This window comes from Eleutherodactylus coqui, chromosome 13 (genome assembly GCF_035609145.1).
Source record: "Eleutherodactylus coqui strain aEleCoq1 chromosome 13, aEleCoq1.hap1, whole genome shotgun sequence".
NCBI lineage: Eukaryota > Metazoa > Chordata > Amphibia > Anura > Eleutherodactylidae > Eleutherodactylus > Eleutherodactylus coqui.
Window position 1 is genome coordinate 119,486,370 of NC_089849.1, and position 15,494 is coordinate 119,501,863.

The following is a 15,494-nucleotide window of genomic DNA, read 5'->3' on the forward strand; positions in this document are numbered from 1 at the left end:
AACCACTGACATGTCCTGCAGAGTCAAGAAGAGAAGGACCATCCAGTTTGTTATCAGCACACAGTTCAAAAGCCTGAACGTCTGATGGTCATGAGGTTGCATTAGTGCCTATGGCAAGGGCAGCTTATGCATCGTGTAAGGCACTATCAATGCTGAGCTGTATATAGAGGTTGTAGAACATATGCTCCTATACAGACGACGTCTTTTTCAGGGTAGGACTTGTATATTTTAGCAAGACCATGCTAAACCGTATACTGCGTCCATCACAACAGCATGGCCTCACAGAAGCGGAGGCCGGGGTGAACCGGCCGCCTGCAGTCCAGACCTTCCACCAATAGAAAACATTTGGGACATGATGAAAAAAAAATCTGACAAAAATGACCTATGAGTGCTGAGCAGCTAGAATCCTACATCAGACCAGAATGGTACAACCCTCCAAAACTCCAGCAATTTGTCTGCTCACTTCCCAGATATTTACAGACTTATAAAAAGAAGAAAGGATGCTACATAACAGTGAACATTGCCCTGTCCCACCTTCTTTGAGATGTGTTGTTACCATCAATTTCTAAATGAGTCTATTTTTTAAATAAAATTGAAAAATGTCTCACTTTGACCTTCTGATGTGTTCTATTGGGAATACATGGTTATAAGAGATTTCAAAATTACTGCATTTTTTGGGAATTGGGGTTGTAGGTAAAAATAATTTCTACATTATTTTCTATAATGTCATACAGAGATAGTAATTCTAAGAGATCATTTATAGTACCATGGACAACTTCTCCGAATTATTCTTCTGTCCTGGTCTTTGTAAATTTGCTCTCCTGTCACTTTGCTTTCTTCTCACCTCCCATCAACATATTGAGCTTTATTAGTATTCATAAATTGGCCCTACAGCTGCCGAAGTCTGATGCAAGCGAATACCTTCCAACGCACTCAAATAAATAGGTGCCACAAACAAAAAGAATAATTCAAGAATTGATTGGAGCTGAGAAATCAAAACGTCTTGATGACAAGGTGAGCGCCATGTTACATGCCATTAGTAACCATGATTTTTGTGTACAAGAGACCGTTAAATTGAAGATCGGAAATAAAACTTTGGAAATTTCCAGCCAAACGAATGAATCTGAAGTCAGAAGTATCTTCACTTCATTCCTGCATGGCAGACAAGAGTATTTGCAGCTACATTAAACTTACCCTTGGTTGCCAATTTTCATATTGCTTCTGCAGGTTGGCTCCAATGGTTTCCAAAGCTTTCTGAGGACCCATTGCCAGGGGATCTGAAGATATAAATAAGAATAAATTAGGATTCTCATTCATCAACACTCCAAGGATAAGAGCAAAAGACATCCTATGCATAAGAAGTAAGGCTGAGGAAAAGGGCTCTAATGGATGGGCAGAATTGTAATGGGAGAATAGAGTTTCTGCTATGGATAATAACCAAAGTATCCAGTCCATCAAAGCCGCTTTAAATATATGTATAGTGGGCAATTTTCATGTAAGACTACACTACGTTTTAGGGCTGAATCATGACAAAACATGTACATTTGTGTACTTTTAAAGCCATAAAATGTTACCAACTTTGATAAGAGATACTGGAGGTCTTCTGGATCTATCTCTTGGATACAGCCAGGGTGCCTATTCCCCAGCCACTTTATGGAAAAAAAATCTACAGCTCAGCATAGCTATGGTCGCTGTTCGCACATGTGAGCGTTTTTACCTTTCTATCGATAAATTCTAACAAATATTGTTTTTTTTTTAATGAGAAGTGCTGGAGTTATATACATAGTTTTTCCACATTGCATTCCTGAGAAACCATCTTGGTGTTGTCTGTGCTCTCCCCTTACTGGAGGTTGGCTCTTTGGAATAACGCTGTGGATCAAGATTTTTGGTGAGCTGTATTTTACCTTTTAACTGTTTATATAGCCATTTTATACTAGACAGCGCATGTCTGCTGTTCTGCTGACTTAGGCCGCCTGCACACGGGCGGAAATCCCACGGCGGGATTTTCCACGGGATTTCCACCACTGAAAGCCTGCATAGGAGTGCATTACAATACGCACGGCAAACAAACCGTGGCATGTCCTATTTCTGTGGGGGGCTCGCAGAGCCTCGCACAGAAACGTCACTCACCCGGCCGCCGGCTCCGGTCTGCGCATACGCCAGCAGCCGGTACATGAAAGAGCCGGGGCCGCCAAGCGCGGGTGAGTACGTGCTCGCCCCTGCAGGCGCTGGGGTCGGGTCGCCGGATCCGACCCGCCCGTCTGCAGGCGGCCTAAGCTAGAGCTCCTTCTGGACTCCATTTAAACTTGTCAGCTTCTATAGGGTTTTGCATTGTTTGTACAACCTACACAGGTGACCATAACCCTATATGCCATCAATTACTTTTCTCTGCAGACAACTAATCAGGCTGGATAATGCAAAAATGTAGTAAACCAGCAGCACAACCTCATACGCAATAGTATGTGTAAGCCGTCCAAGAGCATGCTCTGAATCCCTAGACGTAGAATACAAAAATTCCGAAAAGAGCAGAACAAGCAGGAATTCTTCAGAGAGCTTTCTTGTAAATCAGAGTGACATTTTTATTTGCAAAATTCCACTGCAGGAAAAGCGAGACAAGCGACGTTTCAACCGCATTTACGGAACTAATCAGGCTGGACGATCCTCCTAGTTTTGTAGAAGATGCTAGGAATGCCGGGGAGCAACGGGTAGAAGTCTAGCCTACTGTTCTACAAAAAGTCAGCCAGAGTCACAAAAAGTATTGTCTAATCATCAGAGTATCAGTAAGAGTAGATCTGAATATTCCTATAGAACGATGTGTAACAGAACAAGAGCTGGCTGAAGGTATGATGGAAATGTCAAAGTAAAATGGTTGTACTGGAAGTGCTGAAAGCAAAATTAGGGCCCTTTTGCACGGGCCGATAAATCATTCCGATTCTTGCATCCAGGGAGAATCTGAACGATCGTACAGTGTGGATGGATGCATGCCCCGACTGAACGACTAACGAGATTTTGTTCGCCTCTCATTCGTCATTCAGTTTCTGCATGAACGACAGATCGGTCCGTGTCAACAGGCAGTCATTCCCTTATGAATGACTGCCTGTTAACTGTGAATGGAGGCGGGTGGGTCAGAACAATAACCGACCCACTGCGCCTCCATTCACTAGCGATGCTCATTCCTATATAATAGCACAGGAACGATTATCGCTGAAGCAACTTGTCTGCATCTGACAGTCGTCCCAAGTAAAAGGGCCTTTAGGCCAATTAAAGACAACCTGTGTTACTGAACATGCAGTCCATTCTGCAGGAATCATATTATAGAGCAGGAGGAGCTTGATATGTAAAGCTTCAGTATAATTTGTATTTTATTCATTTATATCTCATTCTGGGCTTAAAGGTCCAGTGGGCTGAGCTATCAGTGATTGACAGCTATGTATCTATGTGCAGTCCTACACATACAATTGTCAAATCACTGATAGGACCGCCCAACAGCACCTCTAAACCCAGAATAATTGTTCCGCCTTTGTTTGAACACTTCCATTGAAGGAGAACTCACCACCTCGTGTGGTAACCTGTTCCACTCGTTGATCCCCCTCACTGGTCAGAAAGTTTTTTCTAATATCTAATTTGTGTCTCCTCCCTTTCAGTTTCATCCCATTGCTTCTAGCCTTTCCTTGTACAGATGGAAATAGGGCTGATCCCTCTGTACGGTGACAGCCCTTCAGATATTTGTAGACCGCTATTAAGTCTCCTCTCAGCCTTCTTTTTTGCAAGCTAAACATTCCTAGATCCTTTAACCATTCTTCATATGACATGGTTTGCAGACCGCTCACCATCTTGGTAACTCTTCTCTGAACATACTCCAGTTTGTCAATGTCTTTTTTAAAAGTGGGGTGCCCAGAACTGGACACAGTATTCCAGAAGAGATCTGACTAAGGAAGAGTAGGAAGGGATAATTACCTCACATGATCTAGACTCTATGCTTCTCTTAATAGATCTCAGAATTGTGTTTGACCTTTTTGGCTGCTGCATCACATTGTTGACTCATGTTCAGTCTATGATCTATTAGTATACCCAAGTCTTTTTCACATGTGCTGCTGCTTAGTCCAATTTCTCCCATTTTGTATGTGCTTTCTTCACTTTTCTTGCCCAGATGTAGGACTTTGCAGTTCTCCTTGTTAAATACCATTCCGTTAGTCGCTGCCCACTGTTCAAGCTTTTTAAAATCTTTTTGGATACTCTCGCTCTCTTCCCTAGCGTTCGCTATCGCTCCTAGCTTTGTGTCGTCTGCAAATTTTATCAGTTTCCCATCAGTTCCCTCCACCACATAATTTATAAAAATATTGAACAACACTGGGCCTAGGAGAGAGCCTTGTGGTACCCCACTTAATACATTCTTCCACTTGGATGTGCAGCCATTTATGACCACTCTGAGTACGATCCCTCAGCCAGTCGTGAATCTACCCAACAGTTGCCTTGTGAATCCTATATGTGATCATTTTTTCAATAAAGTATGCTATGAGATACTTTGTCAAATGCTTTACTAAGGTTAAGATATACTATATCCACCGCAATTCCCTGATCAACCCAGTCAGTGATTCTGTCATAGGAGGAAATTATATTAGTCTGGCATGACTTATTGGTTACAAACCCATGCTGGCTCTGGTCAATTACTCCAGTTTTATGCAAGTACTTTAATAATTTGTCCAAAGATCTTTCCCGGTATAGAAGTCAGGCTCACAGGCCTGTAGTTTCCTGGATCCACCTTCCCTTTCTTGAAGATAGGGACAACATTTGCCCTTTTCCAATACTCTCGGACCTCTCCTGTTCGAGGAATTTTCAGAGATTATGGCAAGTGGTTCAGCAATTACCTCTGCTACTTCCTTTAGTATTCGAGGATATAATTCATCTGGACCTTGAGACTTGAATTCATTTAAGTTAGCTAAGTTTTCCGTCACCATCTCTCTGATTATAGATACCCTGCATCCTTTTATTCCCCCAATAGCACAAGGAAGATCTAGGGATGGGGTGCAGAAAGTGAATCTTCGCACCTCCTCGGACTGTAATGATTCCTGGAGTGCAGTGGTCTCAAATAAAAGATGCTCAATAAACTGCAACTGCAGGAAGCTCAGCGTTCCGCGGAATGTTTTATAAAATTGCATACGCAGTATATGTAGTGATCTGTATCAGATAGATCGCTACCTTTTTATACCATGCCCTGGTTTTGGGCTTCACGAAATATGGCTGAAGCACCTGGTCCGACAGAACTACGTCCCCCATAAATTTATTGTACTTCTTTCCTGTCAGGCCATTTTACAGCAAGCAGGGGGTCATTTGCCAGCGCGCAAGACGCCCCCCCTTTCTACGCGCCTGGATACGAGGGGTTGTGGGAATCCAACAGTTTTCACGTTCTGTTCCGCAGGCCCCTGTATCTGCGTAATATAAGGCTTTATAAAGTGGGAAACTGGTGTAATAGTTATTGGTATAAACGTGGTACCCTTTATGTAAAAATGGGCCCATGAGCTCCCATATGATTTTTCCATTAGTGCCCATATTTTCAGGACAGTTAGGGGGATTTCGTTGGCGATCCCTGCCCTCATAAAATTAATAATGAATAATCGCATGTATACCCTGTCGCACTCTCGCAAACTTTGTATAGGTTAACGCCATACCCAGCGACCTTAGATGGTATGAACTGGCAGAATGATAGACGGCACTTAAAACTCTAAAGTGACTTGTCCATGGACAGATTTTTTTTTTCAGGGGTGTAAATATTTTTGAAAAAATCTTTTAATAGGGTAATTAGGGGCCTCGATTTACATAATCTATCATACTCTGGGCTATTTCTGCGGGGAATTTGGACATTATCAGCAAAATGAAAACAACGCATGTTTTTAAATCTGCATCGGTGCATTACTGATGCAAACATGGGGGGGGGGTCGCGTGAACAGCACTTATGGACCTATAGGACTGTATCGAGGACTTTTTTTAACGATTTCCATTAATAGGACAATTCCCAAGAAATTTTTTTAGCTCTAAGACACTTATGGCGGTCCACGCCCTAGCATATACAGAGCTGGCGTGCTCTGTAATATTTTGCCCAGCGCAAATATTTGTTTGCTGAACAAATAGCTCTAGGATGCCATCAATAAATAAAATTTTAAAAAGTCAAAGGGGGCAAATTTAGCGACATCCGTATTAACGCCTGGAGTCTCAGTAAATTGGGGGGGGGGATGCGGGGTGAAAATAAATTAGCAGACCTCCACATTTTGGCAGGCACCGCATTACTCGGCCCTGCAGCCCCAACCCGTTCCTCAACCTCCATAGGGCTAGCGGTAGAGTAGTCGCTGTCAGAAAATAACTCTTCTTCTGACTCAGTAGTGGTATCGCTACCAGAATTGCTAGCGAACAGTAGCGCGTATACATGCTCTACGCTGTAATGTCAAGGCGCCATTTTAGAAAAACAACTTTTAACGGACGTAGAAAAAAAAATGTTTACTTCCTTGGGAGTTAAAGCCCACTTAGCTAGGACATAAAAAGGCAAAGGGGTGGTCACTAAGAGGTTAAGGGACATAAAGATGCTGAGAAACACAATGTATCAAATTAGGTGTTGGCTCATTCAGAGAAAAATATAAAATTCACATCACACAATCGGCTTTATCACAAGGACAACAAATGCTGCTCCAAGCTAAATGATTGGAGACTAGAGATGAGCGAACACCAAAATGTTCGGGTGTTCGTTATTCGTAACGAACTTCCCGTGATGCTCGAGGGTTCGTTTCGAACAACGAACCCCATTGAAGTCAATGGGCGACCAGAACATTTTTGTATTTCGCCGATGCTCGCTAAGGTTTTCATGTGTGAAAATCTGGGCAATTCAGGAAAGTGATGGGAATGACACAGAAACGGATAGGGCAGGCGAGGGGCTACATGTTGGGCTGCATCCTAAGTTCACAGGTCCCACTATTAAGCCACAATACCGGCAAGAGTGCCCCCCCCTCCCAACAACTTATACTTCTGAAAAGCGCTCATTAGCATGGCATACCTTTGCTAAGCACCACACTACCTCCAACAAAGCACAATCACTGCCTGCATGACACTCCACTGACACTTCTCCTGAGTTACATGCTGCCCAACCGCACCCCCTCCCCCCCACAGCGCACACCAAAGTGTCCCTGCGCAGCCTTCAGCTGCCCTCATGCCACACCACGCTCATGTCTATTTAGAATTGCGTCTGCCATGACGAGGGACCGCAGGCATACACTGCAGAGGTTGGCACGGCTAGGCAGCGACCCTCTTTAAAAGTGGCGGAGCGATAGCCCACAATGCTGTACAGAAGCAATGAGAAATAGAATCCTGTGCCACCGCCATCAGGAGCTGCACACGTGGGCATAGCAATGGGGAACCTATGTGCCACACACTATTCATTCTGTCAAGGTGTCTGCATGCCCCAGTCAGACCGGGCTTTTTAATTCATAGACACAGGCAGGTACAACTCCCTATTGTGAAGTCCCTGTCGACCCACAGCATGGGTGGCTCCCTGGAACCCACCGGCGGTACACAGAAATATCCCATTGCATTGCCCAACACAGCTGAGGTAGTAATGTCGTGCGTAATACAGGTGGGCTTCGGCCCACACTGCATGCCCCAGTCAGACTGGGATTCTTTACAAGTGGACACATGTAGGTTTAACTCCCTGTGGACCCACTGCCTGGGTGGGTGCCAGGAAGCCACCGGCGGTACATAGAAATATCCCATTGCATTGCCCAACACAGCTGAGGTAGTAATGTCGTGCGTAATACAGGTGGGCTTCGGCCCACACTGCATGCCCCAGTCAGACTGGGATTCTTTACAAGTGGACACATGTAGGTTTAACTCCCTGTGGACCCACTGCCTGGGTGGGTGCCAGGAAGCCACCGGTGGTACATAGAAATATCCCATTGCATTGCCCAACACAGCTGAGGTAACGTCAGCTGTAATGCAGGTGGGCTAAAAATTAATTTGATTACACTGTAGGCGAGGGCCCACAAAAATTGCTGTATCAACAGTACTAATGTACATCCCAAAAATTGGCCATGGCCAGCCAAGAGGGCAGGTGAAACCCATTAATCGCTTTGGTTAATGTGGCTTAAGTGGTAACTAGGCCTGGAGGCAGCCCAGTGTAACGAAAAATTGGTTCAAGTTAAAGTTCCAACGCTTTTAAGCGCATTGAAACTTATAAAAATTGTTCTGAAAAATTATTTGAGTGAGCCTTGTGGCCCTAAGAAAAATTGCCCGTTCAGCGTGATTACGTGAGGTTTCAGGAGGTGGAGCAGGAGGGGGAGGAGGAATATTAGACACAGATTGATGAAGCAGAAATGTCCCCGTTTTGGATGGTGAGAGAGAACGTAGCTTCCATCCGCGGGTGCAGCCTACGTATTGCTTACGTATCGCTGCTGTCCGCTGGTGGAGAACAGAAGTCTGGCGAAATCCAGCCTTTGTTCATCTTGATGAGTGTTAGCCTGTCGGCACTGTCGGTTGACAAGCGGCTACGCTTATCTGTGATGATTCCCCCAGCCGCACTAAACACCCTCTCCGACAAGACGCTAGCCGCAGGACAAGCAAGCACCTCAAGGGCATACAGGGCTAGTTCAGGCCACGTGTCCAGCTTCGACACCCAGTAGTTGTAGGGGGCAGAGGCGTCACCAAGGATGGTCGTGCGATCCGCTACGTACTCCCTCACCATCCTTTTACAGTGCTCCCGCCGACTCAGCCGTGACTGGGGAGCGGTGACACAGTCTTGGTGGGGAGCCATAAAGCTGGCCAGGCCCTTAAAGACTGTTGCACTGCCTGGGATGTACATGCTGCTCGATCTACGCACATCCCCTGCAACATGGCCCTCGGAACTGCGCCTTCTGCCACTAGCGCTGTCGGCTGGGAATTTTACCATCAGCTTGTCCGCAAGGGTCCTGTAGTATAGCAACACTCTCGAACCCCTTTCCTCTTCGGGAATCAGAGTGGGCAGGTTCTCCTTATACCGTGGATCGAGCAGTGTGTACACCCAGTAATCCGTAGTGGCCAGAATGCGTGCAACGCGAGGGTCACGAGAAAGGCATCCTAACATGAAGTCAGCCATGTGTGCCAGGGTACCTGTACGCAACACATGGCTGTCTTCACTAGGAAGATCACTATCAGGATCCTCCTCCTCCTCCTCCTCCTCCTCCTCAGGCCATACACGCTGAAAGGATGACAGGCAATCAGCCGGTGTACCGTCAGCAGCGGGCCAAGCTGTCTCTTCCCCCTCCTCCTCATCCTCCTCATGCTCCTCCTCCTCCTCCTGTACGCGCTGAGAAATAGACAGGAGGGTGCCCTGACTATCCAGCGGCATACTGTCTTCCCCCGCCCCCGTTTCCGAGCGCAAAGCAGCTGCCTTTATGGTTTGCAGGGAATTTCTCAAGATGCATAGCAGAGGAATGGTGACGCTAATGATTGTAGCATCGCCGCTCACCACCTGGGTAGACTCCTCAAAATTACCAAGGACATGGCAGATGTCTGCCAACCAGGCCCACTCTTCTGAAAGGAATTGAGGAGGCTGACTCCCACTGCGCCGCCCATGTTGGAGTTGGTATTCGACTATAGCTCTACGTTGTTCATAGAGCCTGGCCAACATGTGGAGCGTAGAGTTCCACCGTGTGGGCACGTCGCACAGCAGTCGGTGCACTGGCAGCTTAAAGTGATGTTGCAGGGTGCGCAGGGTGGCAGCGTCCGTGTGGGACTTGCGGAAATGTGCGCAGAGCCGGCGCGCCTTTACGAGCAGGTCTGACAAGCGTGGGTAGCTTTTCAGAAACCGCTGAACCACCAAATTAAAGACGTGGGCCAGGCATGGCACGTGCGTGAGGCTGCCGAGCTGCAGAGCCGCCACCAGGTTACGGCCGTTGTCACACACGACCATGCCCGGTTGGAGGCTCAGCGGCGCAAGCCAGCGGTCGGTCTGCTGTGTCAGACCCTGCAGCAGTTCGTGGGCCGTGTGCCTCTTATCGCCTAAGCTGAGTAGTTTCAGCACGGCCTGCTGACGCTTGCCCACCGCTGTGCTGCCACACCGCGCGACACCGACTGCTGGCGACATGCTGCTGCTAACACATCTTGATTGTGAGACAGAGGAGGAGGAGGAGGAGGAGGAGGAGGAGGAGGAGGGTGCTTTAGTGGAGGAAGCATACACCTCCGCAGATACCAGCACCGAGCTGGGGCCCGCAATTCTGGGGGTGGGTAGGACGTGAGCGGTCCCAGGCTCTGACTCTGTCCCAGCCTCCACTAAATTCACCCAATGTGCCGTCAGGGAGATGTAGTGGCCCTGCCCGCCTGTGCTTGTCCACGTGTCCGTAGTTAAGTGGACCGTGGCAGTAACCGCGTTGGTGAGGGCGCGCACAATGTTGCGGGAGACGTGGTCGTGCAGGGCTGGGACGGCACATCGGGAAAAGTAGTGGCTACTGGGAACTGAGTAGCGCGGGGCCGCCGCCTCCATGATACTTTTGAAGGACTCCGTTTCCACAACCCTATACGGCAGCATCTCAAGGCTGATGAATTTTGCGATGCGGACGGTTAACGTTTGAGCGTGCGGGTGCGTGGCGGCGTACTTGCGCTTGCGCTCGAACACTTGCGCAAGCGACGGCTGAACGGTGCGCTGAACTACACTGCTGGATGGGGCCGAGGACAGCGGAGATGAGGGTGTGGGTGCAGGCCATGAGGCGGTAGTGCCTGTGTCCTGAGAGGGGGGTTGCATCTCAGTGGCAGGTTGGGGCACAGGGGGAGAGGCAGGGGTGCAAACCGGAGGCGGTGAACGGCCTTTGTCCCACCTTGCGGGGTGCTTGGCCATCATATGTCTGCGCATGGTGGTGGTGGTGAGGCTGTTGGTGTTGGCTCCCCGGCTGAGCTTTGCGCGACAAAGGTTGCACACCACTGTTCGTCGGTCGTCAGGCGTCTCTGTGAAAAACTGCCAGACCTTAGAGCACCTCGGCCTCCGCAGGGTGGCATGGCGCGAGGGGGCGCTTTGGGAAACACTTGGTGGATTATTCGGTCTGGCCCTGCCTCTACCCCTGGCCACTGCACTGCCTCTTGCAACCTGCCCTGCTGATGCCCTTGACTCCCCCTCTGAAGACCTGTCCTCCTGAGTAAGCGTTGCACACCAGGTGGGGTCAGTCACCTCATCGTCCTGCTGCTCTTCCTCCGAATCCTCTGTGCGCTGCTCCCTGGGACTTACTGCCCTTACTACTACCTCACTGCAAGACAACTGTGTCTGATCGTCATCGTCCTCCTCACCCACAGAAAGTTGTTGAGACAGTTGGCGGAAGTCCCCAGCCTCTTCCCCCGGACCCCGGGAACTTTCGAATGGTTGGGCATCAGTGACGATAAACTCCTCTGGTGGGAGAGGAACCGCTGCCGCCCAATCTAAGCAGGGGCCCGAGAACAGTTCCTGGGAGTGTTCCCGCTCCTGAGCAGGTGTCATTGTAGTGGAGTGAGGAGGCTGGGAGGAAGGAGGAGCAGCAGACAGAGGATTCGGATTGGCAGCAGTGGACGGCGCAGAACTGCGGGTAGACGATAGGTTGCTCGAAGCACTTTCTGCCATCCAGGACAGGACCTGCTCACACTGCTCATTTTCTAATAACCGTCTCCCGCGTGGACCCATTAATTGGGCGATGAATGTGGGGACGCCAGAAACGTGCCTCTCTCCTAATCGCGCAGCAGTCGGCTGCGACACACCTGGATCAGGAGCTTGGCCTGTGCCCACACCCTGACTTGGCCCTCCGCGTCCTCGGCCGCGTCCACGTCCTCTAGGCCTACCCCTACCCCTCAGCATGCTGTATTACCAGTGATTTGATTTCACAGGCAGGAAAAAATTGGCGCAAGACTGCAGGCCAAATATAATTTTTTCCCTTTTTTGAAAACGAAAGGCCCCACTGCCTCTAGTGAATGAATTATCTAAGTTTAATAACTGTGCTGTGTCCCTGCTTATGTGTCACAGAACGTGAGGGTAGCAGAGTTATTATAACTCTTGGAGAGCAGGTATTTTTTTTCCCAATTAAGGAAAGCAAATGGCGAACCCAGCAGTAAAGCGTAGCTGGGTGCGTATGATTTAGCAATGTTTTTCACGCAGCTCACACGTCTCCACAGGCGTAAGGACGGACACAGGCTGGACAAATAGATTTGTTTTCAGTTTTTTCCCACCAACAGGCAGCACTGCGTATATTCAATGAACATGAGAAGTTTAATAACTGTGCTGTGTCCCTGCTTATGTGTCACAGAACGTGAGGGTAGCAGAGTTATTATAACTCTTGGAGAGCAGGTATTTTTTTTCCCAATTAAGGAAAGCAAATGGCGAACCCAGCAGTAAAGCGTAGCTGGGTGCGTATGATTTAGCAATGTTTTTCACGCAGCTCACACGTCTCCACCGCCCGTAAGGACGGACAGAGGCTGGACAAATAGATTTGTTTTCAGTTTTTTCCCACCAACAGGCAGCACTGCGTATATTCAATGAACCTGAGAAGTTTAATAACTGTGCTGTGTCCCTGCTTATGTGTCACAGAACGTGAGGGTAGCAGAGTTATTATAACTCTTGGAGAGCAGGTATTTTTTTTCCCAATTAAGGAAAGCAAATGGCGAACCCAGCAGTAAAGCGTAGCTGGCTGCGTATGATTTAGCAATGTTTTTCACGCAGCTCACACGTGTCCACCGCCCGTAAGGACGGACAGAGGCTGGACAAATAGATTTGTTTTCAGTTTTTTCCCACCAACAGGCAGCACTGCGTATATTCAATGAACATGAGAAGTTTAATAACTGTGCTGTGTCCCTGCTTATGTGTCACAGAACGTGAGGGTAGCAGAGTTATTATAACTCTTGGAGAGCAGGTATTTTTTTTCCCAATTAAGGAAAGCAAATGGCGAAGCCAGCAGTAAAGCGTAGCTGGGTGCGTATGATTTAGCAATGTTTTTCACGCAGCTCACACGTGTCCACCGCCCGTAAGGACGGACAGAGGCTGGACAAATAGATTTGTTTTCAGTTTTTTCCCACCAACAGGCAGCACTGCGTATATTCTATGAATAACAACTGTGTTGTGGCCCTGCCTATACAATTCTTTCCCTGCAGTATCAATGGAGGGTGGAATGCTCTGCAGAGGCGATTTTGAGAAGCCCAAAAAAAATGCAGCACAGCCAACAGCAGCCTGGACAGTACTGCACACGGATAAATATGGCCCTAGAAAGGACCGTTGAGGTTCTTGAAGGCTACACTCACTCCTAACACTCTCCCTGCCTATGCAGCACTTCTGTCCCTAATGCCAGGTGCAACGCTCTGCAGAGGCGATTTTGAGAAGAAAAAAAAATGCCACTGCTAACAGCAGCCAACACACAGCTATCAGTGGCCCTAATAAGGACCTTTGGGGGGTCTTGAAGCCTACACTAACTACCAATTCTTTCCCTACAGCAGCTCCGGTATAAACAGCACTGTCCCTCATCTAACTCACACCGCATCTGAGGCGAGCCGCGGGAGGGGCCGACTTTTATATTAGGCGAACACCTGATCTCGCCAGCCACTCACAGCAGGGGGGTGGTATAGGGCTTAAACGTTGCAGGGGGAAGTTGTAATGCCTTCCCTGTCTTTCAATTGGCCAGAAAAGCGCGCTAACGTCTCAGGGAAGGAAGTGAAAGTAACCAGAACACCGCATGGTGTTCGTTACGAATAACGAACATCCCGAACACCCTAATATTCGCACGAATATCAAGCTCGGACGAACGCGTTCGCTCATCTCTATTGGAGACCTATCATAATGTCCAAACATTTTCCAGGAGGGCCTCAGGCCTGGTTCTCTGCTTGTCGAAATTCACCGCCATCCATCTAAAAGGAGTAAAAAATGCACTTATGTACTACATACACATGGATTCACTGAAAAGACCCATTCAGAAATAATAACTGCTGACACTTCTTGAAATGTTAGACTTTCTGCAAACACAACAGCTATACATTACTTCAGGTCAAAAACGAAAAACAGACGAGCATGGGCCCCAAAAATCAATCATATGATATAAAATCCTTACATCATTGTCTTTTAAACAAATTAAGAGGGTTTTGTAAGGTATCGATTATCCTTATGGAGACCCAACGGGTAGGAAGTTTTCAAAAGAATGCTCCCTGGGAAAAAAGTTTGAAAGAAAGAAAGCTGTAGTGCCACCTATAGGTGGCTGCCCTGTAAATCCATTTGAAAGCATTTAAAACCTAATGCACACGGGCAGATTTAGCGTCCGCCCCTGGATTCTGCAGCATGCTATGGAAGAATGATTCTTCATGCACACGAGAGAAAACCAATTGCGGATTTGTCAGCTAACGTGTGTTAAGAATTGTGTACTCTAACATTTCAGGATCATCTTTATTTATAAAGCGAACCCGTTACTACGGTAGGTGCACGCTGCCTAAACCACGGACACCAAGGCGTCATTTATACTTTAGTCTAAAAAATTAGGACATTTCAGAAAATACATTTTAAAAAGCCTCTCTGAACGGGGCTAGGAGTCACACCGCAGTGTCCCGCTGGCCTCACAAAGCCCAGATCAGATAGACCGACCGCCCTGCTTAAAGCAGCTTTTTAAATTATGTCTCTTTATTAAATGACACCTTTTTAGAATAAAACATACATGAATATAGTAGCCACCACATTGCCCTCATCAGAGGATAAATGGCGCATTACAGATTTAGGAGACAAGATACTCCAAAAACATAAATTGCATAAATTACGACAGACATCTCAGCAAAACAGTCTTTAACCCCTTAGTGACCAGCCCATAGTCTTTTTACGACCTGCCTAAGTGGGCTTTAATCCCCGAGGGAGTAAAAACATGCTTCCTGCAGGGATTAAAGCCCCGTGGGCTGTGGATGTGACAGTGATTAATAAAAAGTTAAAAGGTGTTAAAAAAAAAAAAAGTTTAAAAATTAAAGTTTCATCTCTGCTTACAGATCATATCCGTGGGGGGAGATGAAATTACATAACTACGGTTCCTGGATTTGTCACCCGATGGGATCCTTATCCACGGACCTTACCCCAACTTTGGCGCATGCACCCATCAGTATTATGGCAGACGTATACGCAAAAGTCAAGAATTGCCTGGGAAATTCAAAATCTCCCTGCTCCCGGCGACCAACGAGTTGCCAAGAGTCTGGAGGCCTCACAGGGGCCCACACAGTATGCGGTTCCTGATCACCTGATCGCTGTTATCCAATGGATAATAGCGATCACGTAAAAGTTTTTTAAAAAGGTGAAGTTTCATCTCCCCTCAGCGATGCGATCAGTGAGAGGAGATGAAGCATCTTTCCAGAGGCCTTTGTATTTGAACCCCGACGCAATCATCCTCCATGTACCATTCTGGCTTCAGCACATGCGCCCACCAGCAAAGTGCCAGACACATTCGCAGAAGACGGGAAGCCCAGGAAATTTAAAATCTCCTTGCTCCCGGCGACCAACGGTCGCTAAGAGC

At 47.5% G+C, this 15,494-nt stretch overlaps 1 protein-coding gene across 2 annotated transcripts in view; it reads right to left on the reverse strand.

The window, feature by feature from the left end:
- Positions 1-15,494, reverse strand: part of RPTOR (regulatory associated protein of MTOR complex 1) — a 412,277-nt gene that overhangs the window by 277,113 nt on the left and 119,670 nt on the right. For both annotated transcript variants that reach the window (XM_066587408.1, XM_066587407.1), the window contains exon 3: positions 1,195-1,277. In XM_066587408.1, coding sequence (XP_066443505.1) covers positions 1,195-1,277 — 83 coding nt within the window. The remainder of the gene's footprint in view (positions 1-1,194; positions 1,278-15,494) is intronic.